The sequence below is a fragment of the Thermobia domestica genome, chromosome 14, assembly GCF_964235325.1.
Source record: "Thermobia domestica chromosome 14, izTheDome1.hap1.1, whole genome shotgun sequence".
Taxonomy (NCBI): domain Eukaryota; kingdom Metazoa; phylum Arthropoda; class Insecta; order Zygentoma; family Lepismatidae; genus Thermobia; species Thermobia domestica.
This window is the reverse complement of record NC_137467.1, coordinates 188,596,402-188,617,188: the sequence shown is the minus strand read 5'-3', so window position 1 is coordinate 188,617,188 and position 20,787 is coordinate 188,596,402. Positions and strand designations below refer to the sequence as shown.

At 33.7% G+C, this 20,787-nt stretch overlaps 1 protein-coding gene across 1 annotated transcript in view; it reads left to right on the top strand.

Annotated features, from left to right (window-relative positions):
• The window catches only part of LOC145670497 (uncharacterized), a 144,444-nt gene that overhangs the window by 117,342 nt on the left and 6,315 nt on the right, over positions 1–20,787 (top strand). The window contains exons 8-9 of the mRNA XM_081739229.1: positions 8,400–8,572; positions 13,293–13,484. Coding sequence (XP_081595355.1) covers positions 8,400–8,572; positions 13,293–13,484 — 365 coding nt within the window. The remainder of the gene's footprint in view (positions 1–8,399; positions 8,573–13,292; positions 13,485–20,787) is intronic.

Here is a 20,787-nt window from a genome sequence, read left to right as displayed (position 1 = left end):
TTTATCATCTACTTTCCAGTGACGGTATGTCTTGATCACTGAAAAACCAGAGGCAGTATGCCTTCATTGCTGAAAAACCACAGGCGGTATGATATACCACCGCATACCGTCTTACTTCGACTACTGGGTGTAATTGCATAATAAATTGTCATGCCTCAAAATGTAAACTGCTATTTATGTAACATGTATGAATAGTACATCACAGACGCTGAAAGGACACCGTACAAAAAGCATTGCATTTCCTCGTCTGTCCGATTTGGATGATTTTTAGATATGTTGTAGCTGAGGACCTCCCGGGAAATTGTTTATATGGTGTCAACTCCCTATGACCAACCCTGTGGCCTCCACAGGTCTCCAGAAGTCACACAACGGGTTTTGTCGTAACTGTTGCAAACTTGACATAGAAAATAAAGTAGTGATGTAATGGAAGGTCACAAATTGAAACGTGTTGTGGGAGACGTCAGCCGGCAGATGAGTCCTACCGTTGCATTTCTGGCAGTAAACAAAGAACATAACTGCGTCACGAAATTGACAGACTTGCATTTCTGAAGATGAGATGCTGTAGACAATTAACATACCGTGTGTCAACTGAAGCATACTTTAATTGTTTCTTTAGAAGCTGGAAAGAAAAAAAAATACATTATATCCTTAAAAGTACTACTAAAGAATTATTTATTTATTTAATTACTGGATCTAGAGGTACAATACATTTTGTTTGTAACAGCCACCTGCAGAAACCTGAAAAATATCAAGAATCTGTTTGGTCGAACCAGTGCAAACTGGCTAAAGAACATCACTGCATATTAGGCGAAATAGTTTTGTGAGAAGTGTATACAATTTGCAGACGACATTGAAAGAAAACGTTTGTCCGTTGCCATAGAAACCGCCGTTTCCAGGGCAACAGATCCTGTCACAGTTAGCCAATCTTGAAAGAAAACCGTTTGTCCGTTGCCATAGAAACCGCCGTTTCCAGGGCAACAGGTCCTGTCACGGTTAGCCAAAATTGAAAGAAAACGTAAAAAAAAAAAAGTAGTAGTAGTAAACGAAGATAAGAATGCAATGTAATAGTTGGAGAGGCGTCGCTAAAATTAATTTTCTTCAACGAGGACGATTACGAAAGATCACTTACTGATTGAAATCCAGATTATTTTCCAATAGAGTAACTTCCAATAAACCTTTTGTTATTGTTAATTATTCCATATCAGACTCCCGAAGAAAACTCATCGAAACAACTTATTGACCGTGCCAATAGCGACTACTCTCAATCATGACTCCGTTTTCTTTGATTTAGAAATAGGAAAGAAAGAGAAGAAAGTAGAAGGGTAAAAGAAGGAGGTAGGTAAAGAAGAAAGAAAAGAAATAGGGTATTTTAATGAGAAACAGATTACTGGATAATTCCGGAAATATAGTAAAAGGTCGGGAAAGTCGTTGAAAGATGAATCATTCTAAATGTTATTAACAACTAATCAATTTTGGAATGCTTCGGAATAGACACATGTTCCCTCATACCACCCAGACCTAGCTCCAGGCACCACGATCATGGGGTTGCCCAGACCTAGACCTGGAAATGTGAAAAGTGAAATTTAATTCTTTGTAATGTTATTCCGACCGGTGACTGATAACTATCCAGCATCTGAACTCTGTCCTCTAGGATCGACCACACATATGAATTAGCCAAGGAAAAAAAAAATCAAACTTATAAACTCAATATAAATTTATGTGTCGTATCAATCGAAGTCTCAACTTCCTGGAAGAAAGATGTCGTATTTAGGCTTATCCTGCTATTTTTGCTTCACTCCTCGAGCCGATTTAAACCGTTAGTGACGGTCCTTCATGACCTAGGTTATTTACCTTAACACATATATTAAAACATGACACATATATTACAGATGTTAATATGACAAATGATATCACTAGAATTGCTTATATTAAATCTATCATGCATTCACTCGCTCACTCACTCAGGACAGTGTATATATGGTTAAAGGAAACCAACTAACTACAAGGGTACAAATAGTTTATTACATTCATAGTGAAAAAAGAAAGACAAACATATAATTATGAAGAAAATATTAAAAGCACAAGTTCTTGGTTATATATTAATAGAGTACATAGTATTATATTTTAGTAATTTTTTATATATTCAATCATATTGACAAATGAAAAAGAAAGAAAAAAAAATAATTACATGTATAATATCTTAGGCATGCTAAAGCAAAATGATGATTTGCGACATACGCAAAAAAAAAAAAACACTTATTTCACTTAAAAAAAAATTGGACAAAGAGGAAAGAAAAAAAAACCTTTTGGTGTATTAGAACTTATATGAGTCTCTACCTCACGTCGAGATATTAAAATATTAATAATTTTGAGCGTCCAAATCACAACTCACGCACTAGTCGTAGTGTCCAAAACGTTTCGCTCCATTTAACTTAATTTGTGTTTATACATATATATATATCTATATATATATATCTAGTGGTTTACGAAAAAAAAAACATTCATCGACTATATTTGGTTTATAACTCTTAACAGATTGTATCTGCAATCGCACACTGCTACGTTTATATCCATCTAGGGATTTCGAGAAAATCACTTTCACTAGAGGAAGTTTCTCCTCTTAGACGGTCTATTTCCAAATTTATTAATCGAATAATTTCAAGTTATTTATCCAACACTGGGACACTTCACGAGACCTTTCATTAGGATCACTTTCGTATATGTTTATACATGGTTCGGATTAAAAAAAAAATGATCTTCCACAGGTGTACGGAGTATGAAGGTTTAAATTGAGGATAAAAAAAAACTGGTCAAGTCACAGGATACATATGAAGGTGAGACGGATTCAAGGTACACTTTCCACAATGGTTTTAGGTTAATTGCTCAGGGATAATATTCGTTATGATGTGGGTTACGTTTAGACCTGCCGATATTTTTTCAATGCATGCCATTATATAATTACAGAGGTTATCACTTACATTGATTCAGAAGAAAAGGAAAATTACTTAAGTGCACGGCGGTATTCTTAACAAAATCTACATTCTTAAATTCGTCGGAAGACTTCTGGTAAACTATAGCAACCAATACACGTCTAGGGGGACAGACACGAGCGCTCTTACATATATTCATAATACATTTAATATCATACTTTTACTTTAACATCATATTCACATACTAATTACACATACATTTCGAAGTATTTATTTCTCTCTCTATATATATATATTTATAATAAATGCGCACACATTTAAATTAATCACCCCTACAATAAATTCTAAGAAGGTTGCAACATTGTCCAAGAAAACAAATGACTTCCAACATTACATTTGGAAACAAATTTAAATTTTATCTGATACCGCGTGTCTATAAATTTTTAACTTTTATATAATCAATTCGTGTTTAAATCATGAAGGGAAAAAAAAACTTTGTGAGGCAGGCACGTAACACAGAGCATTTCTAGATATAACTAGGTAAATCAAAATACAATTTCTGGGCCCAGGTTAACTACAAAGTAATCGAAAACCAAAACAGAAAGGAAAGTGACCAACGGATTAAAAAAAACTTAAGAGGGACGACGGTGAAAGAACGTAATCGAAGTGTCGTCAAATACTAAGTCTTTGTTCATTTCAGCGATAGGTCAAAATGTGATGGAGGACCCAATCATTATCTACTTTATCCATGAATCGTGTCTTGCAACGTCTCAGCTGGTAATTTCAGATCAGAGTTGTACGTTAAATAAATCGTAAGCAACAAGTTCAAAATCTTGGGGGGGGGGAAGGTTGAAAAAATTTAAAAAAACTTGAAGAAATGAAGACAGAGAGAGAGATAGAGAAGAAGGAAGACTAAGAATAGGGGCGCCAAAGACTTAAGTGAGAAATAACTAACGCTACAAAGTTAGAAGTCGAATTTCGCTCTCAACAAAATCCATAGCCAAAATATTCTTAACATGCCAAAAAGGGTGGTCTACTCGAATACGTAGACTCAAGGGGCGCCCTGCTGCCAAGGATGCAAGTTCTGTGTCCATCAGATCCCAATCCCACAAGAGTTTGCTTGTAAGATTGAAATCCGATCCCCGTATCCGGCCCAGACCAGCAGGATAAAAGGAGAGGGGAAAAGGGACCAGGTAACTGCGTCCCCAGTTTTGAAATCTCTAAGTAAAAAAAAATATTCGACCCCTTAGAAAAACTAAGAAGGTTCGAGGACAGTAATGAAACTAGAATAGAAGTATTATCTAAGATATCCCTAACTAATGATTTGCCGAAATAAAAAAAATTAAATAAACTGAATTTTGGATCGGTGATTTCTATTGCCAAACTTCACCGATAGCTACCCTGCGCAGACACGCCACAGTCTGGGATGTCGTTAATTTCCCTCGTCTAATTAAACTAAGAAAAGAAATGAAAATACTTAAAGGGACTAGGGGTCGACATCCGGGTACGCGAAAATAAATTTCAATAACTAATTGTTTTGATTCTGTACCCTATCAGAGCTGTCGCCTCCATGAACATTGTAAGCTAGCCTGAGTAGGTAACGTGAAGGAAAAAAAAATCTCACGGAGCAGGGTATTCTATTTTAAAAACCGACCAGAAAATATAATTCACTACAGCCCTGTTGTATAACTGCTACTGTCTTTTCATAATTTATTATTCAATATGTCTAGTCTGCGATTATATGATGCTACCCCTTCTATCAGATGGTATTACTATGGTTGATTATTATTATAACACATTAAACTACAAAGTATTACCATAGTCCGACTATATATCGCCCTCCGGTCCGCGTGATATTATGGTGCAGGGGTCAGAACCTGAGATGTTTGTAGCTACACGTATCTATTCAATATCTATATATCAACACACGGCGAAGTATTCACTGGGCTACTATACATTTAACTATATGGGTGTCCTATCTTCTATATTCATTTACTACAATATTCATATACTTATTAATATTCATATTCACATTAATATTCATTTGCCACGACGCTATATTCTACAAACACCCTGTTTCCTCTATCTACGCCCAGCCTATTTACACATTTCATCATAATACTTTAAAATCTATAATCACTACAAACATTTCCCATTCTGATCACCGCACGACAACCTCACTCGAACCCAAGACTCTTTCATCCCAAACACACAATACTATGTAATACTCGGTAGCTTTATTAAGAAGAAAGAAAAAAAAGAAATCCTACGTATGTTCACTGAAAATAGAATTATCCGCGATAATATTTAATGTTTACGAAATTTCTGCAGCAACAATGAGCTTCTGCAGCCACGAAGAAAAAATGGACATTTATTATAATTTCAAAGCGAAGAACTAGCATCATATCGCCCGACTTCTGTTAAAAATTTACGTATTGTTTATTTACTTAAATATCTCGATCCATGCAGAATGTTGAAACTTTCAGAATATATTAAGTTTGGATCACTTGACCTAACTGTACATTCATATGGGCTGTGAATTATACCTTCTAGGTTTTATTTCGGAAAGAAAGGTCAATTTCATGAAAACTAAATCACTAAGCACCTCGACGGAAGAATGGCGGTTAGTACTGACTTTTGACACTAGGGCTAGCGACGATATAATCAACCCTTGAACAACGGAATGTGACCTTGTACACGGAATTATTATACTATATTACGTTCACTTAATGACGGAGTAATAAAAATTTATCGCATAGTAAATACTACACTGTCCGTATTTAATTATCTCACACACTCTTTCATCACTTAACTACCACTACCACTGATACTACATTACAAATATACACATACTACTCAAACTACAAGACACATCATGCCAATACACACCAATTATCACTATCATTAATACATGTTGTACTGATAAATACACACAGAAAACATTCATATTTTACCATTTTAAATCGGCTCGAAAGGAAAAGGAAAGAAAGGGACAGGGCCAACTGGCCCTTGTTTCACTGAATCACATTCTTAAGTGTTTAATCAACGCCCCCGAGGGGACGTATCGAAGTATTAGCTAACAATAGGACCCCTGCCCTGAAGGGGCAGGAACCCGGAACAAACTACATGTTCAACTCATCCCGCTGGAAGCCGTACTCCCAATTTGGGAGTCAGATAGGAGCCCTTACTGATAATTCACACGTGCATTGTGATCACTATCCTAACTACAAAGAAATTAAATACCGCCATGTTATTACTAAATAAGTACAAAAGAAATCACATTTACTACATACACGAACACAAACGGCAGTGGGGCAGGCCTAACGTAACTCTAAAAGGAGTAATTTTCAGGATGAGAATATTTTAAGGGAGAAACACTACTCTTCCGAAACTGTTTATAGATTTTTTCTTTCTAAGAACAACTAGCAAACTGATGCACTTCACAGAACCTGTCCACCACTAATTATATCAGCAAAACATGGCGTTACCGAGTTGACTTCCTATTTCTGCTCTACAGTCCGGTTTTTTACTATAAAAATTGGCAAATTATGGCTCCATAGCTTCCAGTGATTTTTTATACGTTAATAACGTCACAATATTACCTTTATTTTAGTTTCTCTCAGTCCTTTCGACTTTTAAGTTAGACGAACAAAAACCAGTGTCTTCAGTAGCACTTTCCGGCGTGGAAGGGAATAATTGCGCCCTAATATCATAGCGTGGGTTTATCAGCCAATCAAAACTAAGCATTTTGGCGGTGGGGCTTTGAAACGAATAAAATTTGGTAAAATCTGGATTAAACTAGATTTTAGAAGGACCTAGGTATCTAAAAGAGAGGTGAAGGGTGGTCCTGAAAATTCTGTCGAATTTTAGATTGGTTATTTGATCTGGAAAGTTCCGTCCAATAGTGGATCTATATTTTCGGATAGCACTGACACCGTAAGAATTGTAATAATCCATATACACATCCATATACAAGACTTATAACTAATTTAAAATATAAATAAAGATATTGATTCCCAAAACTATCATTCCCAATGAATTTTTTACAGTTTTTCCATGTTAATTTGAAATAGAATAATGAACAATATTACGAATTATATGAACAGCCAGAAATTTTTTGTTAAACATCAAGTACAGTCGGTGCAAAAAATTTCGGGCACCCTCCTATTAAAAACATAATATCATTAGACTGTAATGGCATATTACAACATGTCACTTGTTGCAAAATCTGGAAAGAAAACCAATAAAATCTTGGAAAACTTGAGGAAGAGCTGTAAAAAACATGTGATGAAAATAAATGTTAGAGAGATAAAAGTCATGGTGATTGGGACGAAGCGGTCGGTCTCAAATGAAGAGGTAGGAGAGGAGAAAATAGAACAGGTGGCTAGTTTTCGAATCTGCGTAGATTATTAATTATAATATGAAGTGTGAAAGTGAAATAAAAGCAAGGTTTTGAATGGTGAAATAAGCTTTTAAGAAGAAGAAATGTCTATTTTGTGGGACCCAGAAAAAAAAGTTGAGAAAACACTCACCAAATACTTCGTGTGGATCATTGTACTGTACGGGGCAGAAACATGAACATTACGCAAAAATGATGAAAGACAACTGGAAGCTTTCGAAAAACTGGAGAGGATTAGCTGGTTCAAGTGGAAAATAAATGAAAGGGTGTTAGAATTGGCGGGGGAGAAAACACTTTAGTAAAGAAAGTAAGGGAAACTGGTTGGGATATTGGCTAAGAAGAAATTGTATCATGAGGGATGTGCTAGAAGGTATGGTGGCAGGAAAAAGAGGGAAGGAGCGAAAGAAACTACAATTGATGGGCTATATCGAAACAGAATAATCGTACGTGGGAACGAAGAGATTAGCTAAAGACCGTGGAACATGGAAGCTTCTGAGTTGCGGCAAGTGACCTGCCAATATTGGCAGAATACCTATGATGATGATGATGATGATGATAAAATTCTGAGCGTAAATATTTTGTATTATGTTTATTATGCATAATGAAAGAAATTAATGATTTAATAAATTCATTTAAGAAATATTTAATTCTTTACGAAATATGAATTATAATATTAGACGTTCCGGGCAGTAACAATGTCGAGTTAATGTTGTGTCAATTTTTACTACCTAAATACTTTGTATGCAGTACTCTCATACTTGTTCCCTTACAATAGAACATTATTTTCAAGGACACGAACTATGTATACTGTAAGTTAGATATATCTCGATTTTGAAATATCTATTTTCGTATTCCACTTCTATTTTTGCTGGTTTTTCTTCTTCACTCCACTGCATTAGTGGTAGACACAAACACTTAAGAATCTAGTTGAAGTAGGAAGTACAATTTGGTGCTTACTATCTTTTCAGTCTAGTTAAGAAAAAAATAAACTTTCTTATCTCTTTTTCTGATGTCTGAAATAAACGTTACAACACAGGATTTACGAGTTGCACGTTTCCTTTTGTTTTCAGGTGCTGAACCTTCTCCAGCCTATTTCAACATAATCATGTGGGGCGAACGAGAGGAAGTGTTGGACGGGACTCAGCTGGCAGCAGATTGGACCTTCTCTGGATTACAGAAGTTCGGCCAAGGACTTCTCGACCGGCTGAGAGGGCTTCGGTTACCTAATAGGCTGTTGGAGAAGGTATTTCATCTGTTTTGTCACGAGAACAAATGTTTAACCACAATTATGATACGACCATGACGAAAATAAGTATTTGTAACAACAAAATGTCATAAGTTGTTTCCAATATGTTTCTGATACGAATAATTTAGAAGTTTTGGTATCACGAAACTTTCATTACGTATTCTTGCCTCTGTGATACGGAACATAAAAATTAGAAATATTGTCAGCTCTTATATGAAGGAAAAAGGGGATAGAAATAGATATTGATTTCGATTTCTCATATTATTCCCTCGCTTTACCTTCTGAAGTTTCTGTTTACATGTCGTTAGGGAACATAGAAAACCTCAACCTACCATCCTCTGCTGGCTTTTTGTCCACTTCTACTTTTTTAAAAGTAAATAAATAAGGACCCACAAATTGAAGGAGAAATGAGAAAAAGAAGCAATAATACCGTGTACAACCTGCATTTTCTGATGCCAGAGGAATGAGTACATTTAGCATGGTATAGTATCATCTGTGAGGAGCATCTCCATTGTTCAGTCATATAACAACATGTTGGATCTAGGCAGGGTTATCAACCTGATCAGAAAATATTATCATACTTAGCATTTTAAATGGCCGAGGTGGATCAGCGGTTGAGGGTTCACTTCTGCTGCGTGTGGTCCTTGGTTCGATCGCAGCTCGCGCCAAGTGAGCTTTGTGGTGGACAAATACCGTGTGCATGGTTTTTCTCACTGTTCTCCCGTTTCTTCCAACTTTTTCCATTCCACCATTTAATTCAATTGTCATTATCTCCTTTAGCCTAGGCTTCATAATCATGGGACGTAAAACTTAAAGATTTTATTTCATTTCACTTTAAAACAATTATGTTTGTTGTAAAATTAGCATAACTTTCCCCTCGTATCACTATCAAGTATTACTGTTTAGTACCTGATTCGATTCCCAGTAGTTTGGATACCACTTTAGAGAGTAGGCCTGTCTCATATAGCCTAGAAAATGAAAAGAAATGATAATCTTAGATGAACTAACGAACCAAGTATCTAGCAACAATAGATAAAAATAGACAGTTTTCATATCGATTAAAATAAGAAAAATTAATTATTCCTTTGTTTTCAAAGTACGGTACCATAAACATAGAACAATATTACGTAACTTGAGAAAGTATTTAAATTATTGTTGTATTGATTTTAGTATACCCGCATTATTTACCTTCTTTTGAAATATTGTCTTATTAATGCTTGGAAGAAATTTGTCACATGTGTTGAATATTCCATTTTCTCCGATTTTTTAAGTAACGAATAGATTTACTTCAGAATTTCAATTCTCTCCAGATTTAATTTTGTATTTTATCAGGATTTGCTAAATTATTGTAATTTTTCCCTTGCAAGACTTATCAAACATCATTCAATAAAGAGACGTACTGGCATCATCTGATTCAATAGTTGTCGTACATGTTGGAAAAACTTTGTCTGGGACAAGAAAGCGAAAATGTTTATTTTACAGCCTCTCGCCTCCTAAACGACAATGTCGTGCGTTGATGCCTCCCCCCTTCTTCCGCGCACGAATATGATATAAATTTGTGAGTAGACCCTATACAAGTACATAAGGTAACTGTCAGTACCGTGCTCGGGGGGGAGGGGGAATAGCGGGGCGAGGACTCCAGGCGCCGAAGTAAGGGGGTGCAAAATTCCGGAGGTAAAAATAATATATATATATATATATATATATATATATATATATATATATATATATAGAGAGAGAGAGAGAGAGAAAGAGAGAGAGAATGAAAGGAAAAAGTAATAAAAAAATGCTCAAAATCAAGGGAAAACAGTTTATTTTTGAACATTTTGTGGTGGCGCTTCGCGGCTGGTCTGTCGACCTCACTCATATGTACAAGAAGGAAGAGGTGCCGTCGTATACTATCGCCCCGGGCGCTGATTTTATACGGCACAGCACTGGTAACTGCCTCATGCAGGCACGTAGCCAGGAGGGGTCCGGACCCTTCCCCTTCGAGACTAGAAATGAAAAAAAAATTAAGGAAGTATGAAACAAAATGAAATGAGAAAAAGAAGGATCAACGTTAAAAATTAAAAGCTACAGCAAGCTTTTGGTTACTCTTTCTTTTGTGAAGATTTGTATTATTTGCAATACATGATGACGACTTGAGCGAGATAATCTGGAAGAGTCAGGGAATTTGAAAGTTCTAGAAGAGTTACGGAATTCTCAAAATTTCTGCTACTAATCAGGGAGACTTCAAGCTTCCGAAAGCATAGTGCCGATGTGTAACAGCATGGACATTTTTTATCATAATTTTTCGTCATCACATCCTTGCAGTATCAAACATGTTATTTCAAAAGCAATTTTCTACTGCTCCTTTAACCTGTCATTTGGAACAGACAGTAGTTGACGGAATAATAAATACAAAAATTTATGTGGAAAAAAATGTTAACAGTTGATTTAACAGGGAAAGGAACGCAGATATTGTGAAATATTTTACAAGACATTATTGAGTATGTACTTTTCATAATAGTTGAGGTCATAATGAAAGGAAAATTGTTATATTTGAATAAAGAGAGGAAGGACGTAAACATTGTAAAATCTTTTTCAATACTTTTTTTTATTATTATTTTGCTCGAGATTTCTTCATAGTTTGTTATTAAAATACTTACCAACATATCCTCATTTTATTGTCCTAACTAACCAATATTTGTTAATAGTAAAGTAGTTTAGATTGATCGCGTTTTTGGGCCTTCAGAATTTCATGTGTCGGCCCCGTTACGAAATCCTGGCTAAACGAACCAATATATATGTTACAGTAAAATAGTTTAGAATGATTTAGCCCTTGGTGTAACATGCTAAAATGTAAACTTTATTAAGCAAATATATTTGTGAAAATTAATAGTATAGAAGTAAAATCGTTATTAAGCCATGATTTTCGTACGTTCTATATTTATGAGAGCAAACTTCACTATGTAGGCAGTCTTTTATGATTTAATATGATTCTCTTCCGACATTTAACCTTCCAATCGTACTACTTGAAAGATGTTCTACGGCCTCATTAAAGCAAATGTATATTGCAATTTACTCTGCTCATAGCGGGTTTTACTTACATCTATTTATCATTTGCGTAGATAGCATTCAAGCAAGATGGGTAGGATCAATCACGTCTATAATGAACAGCCGAAAAACTGCTCCGACCACTTATCATTTTTATACTTATTCTTATGCAAAATAATATACAGGGTGTTTCAAAACAACACCGACAACGTTTGGGACGTGATTCCTGACACCAAGATAAGACAAAAACTATAGACAAACCTGGGTGCACAAATGCTTCCTTTCGAAGTTATAGGCTGCCAAAAACATGAAAAAATAAACTTTAAAGGTCCATAGCTCCAAAACTATGGGACCTACCGCAGTCGAGTCAAGATTTCACTTAGGAGCTACTATGTGCCTTATCCAAAAATGCATGTTTCAGAATCCTGTGGTACTCACGCAACAATTTTTATAGAGGAGTTTGGTCACGGGCATTTAATTTGAAGAACTCACCAACTACGTCTATAAAAACTGTTGCGGAAGTACTGAAGGATTGTGAAGCATGTATGTTTGGGTAGCGCACATATTAGTTTCTAGGTGAAATCAATAACAACGGAATATTTCGTCTTCTGTCTCACAAAGGGATTGACCAGAAACTTCGAAAATAGTAAATAATAAATACATAATTTTATCGAAAATCAGAGTTTTTATTATTTTGCTTTTTCTTCCTTTCTAGAGGAAGAGTTGCCAATCTTTGTTCCTTCTTGAAGTCAATTAATTGTATTTAGGGACCATAAATATTTGGGCCTTTTTGTCTCTTGCTCGCTGGCACGTCCTCACGACTCCCTTTTTTCATTCCATCTTCGCAAGGTAATATAAACCATAAAGGTTCTAAAACCGACTAGATTTTTTTTTTCTGAAAAGATTTACCTCCCACAACGAAGTAATCCCGACAAGTTTTTATGTCGCTTAAGTTCGAGTAAACTAAAAACCAGTAGAAAAATTCTGATGGGACTCCACCTCTGTACTTTCTCCAGAGAAAATCCTTTACTTAGTTCCCATTTTAATGCATCAAATTAATTGTTTCTATTCATTACTAGGAAGAGGATTAAGTGAAAACATCCTTTAGACTTTTTTTTCGCAAAGTTCATTCATTAATTTAGTAGAGGTTTGTAAAACATTTTGGTGGCATGACTAATACTCTGAAGAACATTATGTGAACAATGTACTGTATGTGTGTTGTTATTGAAATTCAATATTTGTGGAACTCTTGATGCCTTTTGAAAATAAACAATAACAGACTATTTTCGTCCGTTTACAGAAAGAGAAAAAAGCAACAAACAAATCACTAAGAAATATTGATTATCATTACGTTTATTGTATTATAAAACTAAGACGTAAAAATGAGACATTTTAAAATCATCTTTTTATATGCACGTAAGAATTTTTAGTTACAAGACTGCAATGATATACTACTCGACGTTATTATTATTATTATTATTATTATTATTATTATTATTATTATTATTATTATTATTATTATTATTATTATTATTATTATTATTATTAATACCTTGAAATATATGCAACCTTTTAATCATTATGATACTGAGGTCCAGCGTACTGGCACCTTTATTTTTAGAAATAAAACGCTGGAGTATATATAGAATCAGTATTTTTCGATTTTTTTTCTAATCTACAGGTGAACATTGTGGAGATTCCAGGAATTCTTGAGATTAGAAAACAAGTTGAAAGGCTATTCCCTTTCAATGATGCCTGCCAATGGTTTATTGACAGAGCGGATATCATATTCCTTGTGTACGACCCAGCTAAACTGGACGTAGGGCCAGAAACTGAAGCTATTCTCGATCAGCTCAAAGGCAGAGAAAGCCAGGTAACAAGTGCAATTTTTCGTTTTAGATGTCGAGGGGTCTTGCTACAGTTAAACTTTATGAATTTAGTTTAGTAATACTAAGTGTGTTAGGTTCATTATATTATCGAGCAAATTATTTCGCAAATTAGAATTGAATTTACAACAGATATACTGAATCACTTGTAAAATTTGATTGAGACTTTTGACAGGGGTACAAACTCATTCTACAAATTTGAATGGGATTGAAGACAGATGCACTAGGTTATTATACAAATTATAACTTAAACTTAATTCATGACAAATATTCTTGCCGATTCTGAAAGTTTGAATGCGAATTATGATAGGTGTAGTAGATCATTCAGGAATTTGAATGGGATATATCGTAGGTGTGGCGGATCATTCTGAGAATTTGAACTGGAATTGTAACATATGTGCTAGGAAATTCAGGAAATTATTATATTTACAACAGATGAACTGGTTAATTCTGGAAATTTGAATTACATTTTTGACAGATGAACTGAGTAATTCAGAAAAAAAAAATGAATTAGATTTTTGAAAGATAAACTAGTAATTCAGGAAAAATGAATTAGATTTATGACGAATGAACTGGAGAATTCTGAAACTTTGAATTTTGTTGGTGATAGATGTACTAGTTCATTCTGAAAATTTGATTGAAACTTATGATAAATGTTCTAGCTCAATCTGCATGAATGGAGTTCATGACAGAGGTACTAGCTCATTCTGCAAACTTGAATTGACAGATGTATTTGGTCATTCTGAGAATTAGAGCGAGATTTTTTACAGATGAACTGAGTAATTCGAATGATTTGAATGAGATTAATGACAGATGTTCGGTAATTCTGGTAATTTAAATGTAATTTATGATAGAGGTAATAAGTCATTCTGAGACCTTGAAGAGACTCATTGGTGACACAATAGGTAGTTTCGGAAATTTGAATGAAACTGATCACAGATAAACTTGGCCATTCTAAGAATTTGAAAGGGATTCATTACAGATACACTGGATAATTCTTAAAATTTGAGTACGATTTTTGACAGGTAAACTCAGCAATTCAGGCAATTCAGGAAAAAATTATATGAATAATGCTGAAATTTGAATGAGATTCATAACAGATACACTGGGTAGTTCAGGAAAATTAACTGAAATTTTAGATAGATGAACTGAGAAATTCTAGAAAATTGAGTAAGATTTTTGACAGATAAACTGGATAATTCTGAAAATTTCAGTGGGATTAATGTCAGATATACTGGTCAATTCTGGGAATTTGAAAGGAATTCATTACAGATGCGCTGAAATTTTGGAAATTTGAATGAAATTTTTGACAGATGAACTGGGCAGTGGCGTAACTACAATGAAGTAAATGGAGTAGTTGCTCCAGGGCGCACAGTAAAAGGGCGCAAGGACGAAATAAAAAATATCGAAAACTGTTCCTTATACAAAAAAACGTTTGAATTACTATTAGCAACAGCCGATAGCGGGGACGGATCCAGGAATTTTTGATGAGGTCTGAAAAGTAAATTTGAGACATTTTTCGGTATTTGGTTCGCTAACTAAAAATGTGGATTGCAGTGCTTCATAATACGTATTTATTTCTGCCCTTCTGGAAGCGACATTGAGAAAAGCCATGTTGTTCAAGACGAGAGAACCCAGGGCTACCATAAAAAAACCTCAGTTTTTATTACTATATTTTTATTACTGTACTGTATTATTTTATTATTATCGTTATTTTTTTTATTAAATTGGATTAAGTACAATAAACCATTTTTAATTTAATTTCCTATGAACATAAGTCATATTAAATATGTAGTGATAACTTAGAAAAGATATAAGTAAAAACTTTAGGTTTCTTAATAAAAATAACTGTATGCTGTTGATATATATATTTATCTATCTATCTGTTTATATCTATATCTATATATATAACGCAGCAGCTGAAATGCGTGGGGTACGGGCGGGTATGAGTAAATCGATGTTCGATCGATCCAGGGCGCAGTAAAACTAGTTACGCAATTGGAATGGGGTATTTCAGGAAAACACAAATGAACTGGATTAAAATTTTGTAGGCGCATTAGAAGATGATTCAAATTAACAAAAAACTGGTTACTTACCAATATGTTCTCCGTAATAAAACTAATATTCTTCAAACGTACCGGAACAACAAACTAGTTCCATTCTCAGTGGCAACGTAACAAGGATAAAAACGGATGAGAGAAATATGGTATGGAAATAGATGGCGTGAGAGATGGGCACTAAAAACAACGAGCAGAAAACAATGGGCGGAAGAAAGGGCGAGATAAGTTGAAAGAAACGCGGCGTCTATGCTACATCACTACTGCCAGATCCAAAATATACGAGAAAGGTAGGTAGTCAGACTTTATCAATGTTGCCAGAGTCCAGATTTAAAGCTGATTTATATTTATGACTAAAGAATGATTTTTTAATCTCCTGTTGTTTTTCTTGTTTTTCCTGAACTATAACGTTAAGCTGTTTTATATTGTGTGTATGTTGTTTTAGGCGAAGTGACAATCCAGACATACTCTCTTCTTGTGATCTGTTCTTTTTTTTTTTTTTTTATTGTTTAATGTGTTCTTTAATTCTGGTGTTCATATTGCATTTTGATTGTTCTATATATGAAGCGTCACATTCACACTGAGCACGATAAATACCTGACCTATTTAGTGTATCAACAAAACAACTTTTAAAACCGGCGAAGTGTTTCTTAAACTTTTAGAGGATATACTGGAAACAGACATGTTACGGTTTGGAAGAATACGTTGAATTTTAATCAATAATTGTGAAGAGTAAGAAATTCCTATCCATGTTTTTGCTTCTTTAGGAATAATTATTTCAGGGGCTTACGCCGCTCTACATGTTTGATTAAACCATTTTTGTAACATACGAACAGAACGAACGAACATAAATTAATAAAGAATTTCTCTGCGAAAGAAATTCTTCCAAATATTGGTGGATGGGCTAACTGTTGCTGTATGTAAGTAGTGTCTTGTAAGGGTTTTCCACATCCATTTGTTATAAATTTATTGTGTGATCGGGTAATCAGTAAACTTAAAAAAGGAAGACAATTATCATATTCACGCTCGAGAGTGAACCTCACCCTATGATGTTGATTATTGAACTGTTTCAATATTTGTAAAAGAGTATTTTCTTCACGTACAATTAGTAAAATGTCATCGATGTGACGATAATACCTAATATACTTAAATGTATTCTGTCGTAAAATAGATGTTTCTATCTGATTTAGAACAATTGGAACATATCAGAGATAATATATTTCCCAGAAGGTCTAGCGTACCTTAAAAAAAGATTTAATCCAACACGTAGATTTGTATAAGCCCCTGAAACAGTTATTCGCAAAGAGATGCAAAAACTTGGATAGAAATTCCTTACATTCCACAATCGACAAAAATTCAATATTCTAGTAAAGCACTATATAGCTGCTTCAAGTATATCCTCAAAAAGTTTAGAAAATTAACTTACCGGCTCTAAAAGTTAGTTTGTTGATCCACTAAATAAATCAGGTATTTATGGTTCTTAGTGTTAATTTGACGCTTCATATATAGGACAAACCAAACGCAAAACTAACACCTGAATTAAAGAACATACTAAACAAAAAAAAAAAAAAAAAAAAAAAAAAAAAAAAAAAAAAAAAAAAAAAAACCTCACAAGAGGGGATGTCGGGATTGTCACTTCACCTAAAAATCATACCTACAATATAAAACAGGTTGATGTGATGGGTTTAGGGATAACTTAAAATAGAAGAAAGAAAAAAAAAAGAGAGAGAGAGAGATTAAAGAACAATTTTTTATTCATAAATATAAACCGACTTTAAATCTGGATTCTGGCAACTTCAATAAGATCTGGCTACCTACTTTTGATGTATATTTTGGATGTGGTAATAGTGACGTAGCATAGACACCACGTTTCTTTCAACTTAGCTCGTACTTTCTTTCGCCCATTGTATTCTGCTCGTGGTTTTAAGTGTCCATCTCTCATGTTATATTAATTTGGTGATGTGTATTCGTTTTCCATACCATAGTTCTTTTACCCGTTTTCATCCTTGTTACCTTCCCCCAGACGACGGAACTAGCTTCATGCCCCGATATGTTTGGAAAATATTAGTTTTCCCACGGGAGGATATATTGGTTAAACAACCAATTTTTTGTTATTATTAAATTAAAATCAACTGAATATTTCTGAAAATTTGAATGGGATCGATGAAAGACGTGTTGGGTCATTTCAAGAATTTTAGTGAGGTTTATGACAGATGCACTGGATAATTCTGGAAATTTGAATGAGCCTTTGGCAGATTAACTGGGTAATTCAGGAAAATTGGCTGTGTTTGATGACAGATGAGATAAGTAAGTCTGGACATTTAATTGGGATTTTTGACAGATACACTGAGTCATTCCGTGAATTTGAATGGGATTTATGATGGATGCAGTGACTTTATATTCCGAGCACTACACAAACTTCCAGTTCTGAGGATACATATTCCGTAAAGTAGAATTTGATAACACAAAATATACACGCTATTTGAAAATGTATACTCAAATGCACTCATTATAATAGGATTATAAATCACTTTTGTTTAGCGACAGCTAGGCTGAATGAGGGAAGAAATGTAATCTACTACTATCGTTTTGGATCAGAACATAATATGCACAATAACTGCAAAATCTTGCTTAGTGTACGATTACTAATACAAATGATTATTGTGTAACTTGTAACTTTATTTCAAATTCATTTTTAAATCTTACAATATCATTTCGTACTTTCATCAAAATTCTACAAATTTATTTGTACAAGGTTATTTTAAAAAGAAAACAAACGGAAAACTTTGAGAATTAAGTAAATTCATGAAATAAATTTAAAAATAGAAATATTTATCTCATTTAATATTAAAAATAATGCAATTTTACAATGGATACAGTAAAGTTTTAGTAACCAGTGGCCACTGGCTAACTTGTCACTGGTTTTGCCAGTGGCCACCGGTTACTATTTTGTACCAAAATAATCACCATCCTCTTAGGTATTGATAAACATCAATATCATGTCTCTATGGGTTACGGTTCCCGAGACATGGCTCCTTAAATCTCTCGAAATCGGAAATATTTTGGCCAATATCTCAGGAACGATAAGTCATAGAGAGATGATATTGGTGTTCATCAATACCTAAGAGGATGGTGATCATTTTGATACCAAATAGTAATCGGTGGCAACTAGCTAAACCAGTTGCTAGTTAGCCAGTGCCCAGGTTACTAAAATTGTACTACATACATTCTAAAACAGCATTATTTTTACTATTAAATAATTCTTTTTAAAAAAGGTTTCAAAACTTCTCGTTTTTTAATCATTCTGTAACAAATAGTATATCATTTTTAATCATTCTATACCGTCTTCAGTCTTAGATCTAAACTATGATAAGGAAAGCAAACTGAAACTAAAGTACTTGATTTACTTTTTAGTTACTGGTGCATGTATTCTTACGCAAAAATGTGCATCACTACAAGTATAATTTTAATATAAAATAATTATATAGAACTAAGATGTTATAATGAGGGGCAATAACGGGATTATAAATACGTAAAAATACTGGTCTTTATTACTGCAAAAATTCAAGAACTAATATAATGATGAAATCACCAATCTGGAAGACAACAGCTTTGTATAATAGAATCTGTACAAATAACAATGAATTTGATATATGTGATATGTTGCCTAAGAAATTTAGAAATGCCATTATCATTAGTTATCAAGAGTTATGAACTCAAGTTATGTTATTAAGAGTTACAAACATGTAATTGCGTAATTTACAACACTGTAATTGGCCAATAACCTGTTGTATTGATAATAAATAAATAAATAAATAAATAAATAAATAAAATTAATTATACTACAATCAAGTGCCTAATAGCTGGAAAAAGTTGTGAAAAATTTATCAGGTTAAAATGAAAAATTAGGGTAATCAAACATATTTTATTAAATTAAAGGTTAATGTCAGGAAAATAACGGTGAAAATTCAATTTATTTTCGAAATTATCTAATTAAAATTAAAATTTAAAAAAATGACAACTTTTACTACTATTGAATGAGAATTGTCTTGAGTTGTTAAAATTCGTGTAAACTTTCAAAGATAAAATAAATTCATAGGAAAATTAATAGATTTTTTTTCAAAAAGTTTGTTTTCAAAAGAAATTTTAATTAATAAGTAACTAACTCTACGGCCTATGCAACTCGGAGGTTTAATGCCGTATTCACAAAAGCTCTCCACTGACTTCTATCCTTAGCCAACTGGATCCAGTTTCTACTTTGTATTCCTATTTCTGCTAGATCCATCCCACCTGCGCCTAGGCCTTCCTAATGGTTGTTTTCCGATTGAATTTCCAGTTAACACTTTGAAAGCGTTCCTACCTTCTTCCATTCTGGCTACATGACCTGCCCACCTAAGCCTCCTAGACTTGATGACCCTAACAATGTTGGGTAAACCGTATAAATTATGTAGTTCCTCGTTATGAAGTTTCTGTCATTCCCCATTCCCACTTTTCTTTGGTCTGAATATTCATCTCACTTAATAACAATAAAATTAAAATTAAAACAACAATAAAATTAAAATTAAAATTGAGAAAACATATAAATGAAAATTACATATTATAAATACATTTTTGTTTATCTTGTTAGTTCTATGAAAAGCACAATTTATTTAAAAAGAAATCTTATTCTATAATATTTTTTAACATCATTTATGAGAAAAGAACGATTATTTTTTCTTATCGTTAGCAGATCTTTTAATAGTTATCAATTAAAAACATAACTTCTATAAATTCAAATTGATTAAAAAAGGAATTGAAATAACTTTTTTAAAAGTGTGCCAGTACATTGGTTAGGCTTCAGTATAATATTTTGACTACCACTGTTCTCTTCTAGAAATATGAATACATCAAGTGGTCTCCGTTTGCTGATTTCTAGTATTTCAGAAATTTTATCTAGTTCGAAATTCTCTCATTATTGGAATCCTTGCTGCGCTGCGCAAACATTGCATTACAACGATCAATGTTTTTAACTTCAGGAATTGGAAAAAGAAATTTTAAGATTTGCTCCAATAATCCGTGCTGCAAAATCTGGTCTTTGTTTCCTCGTAGCAATGCAATCGAATTTAATGACTTTGTAATAGATTGTTTTCATGTTCTCGTTTTCGGGTAGTTTAATAGTTTCTTTTAATTATAGAAGTGCAAAACTATGTTACTTAAGATATATGTGAGAGTGGTAGAATTCAAGGTTCTTCAC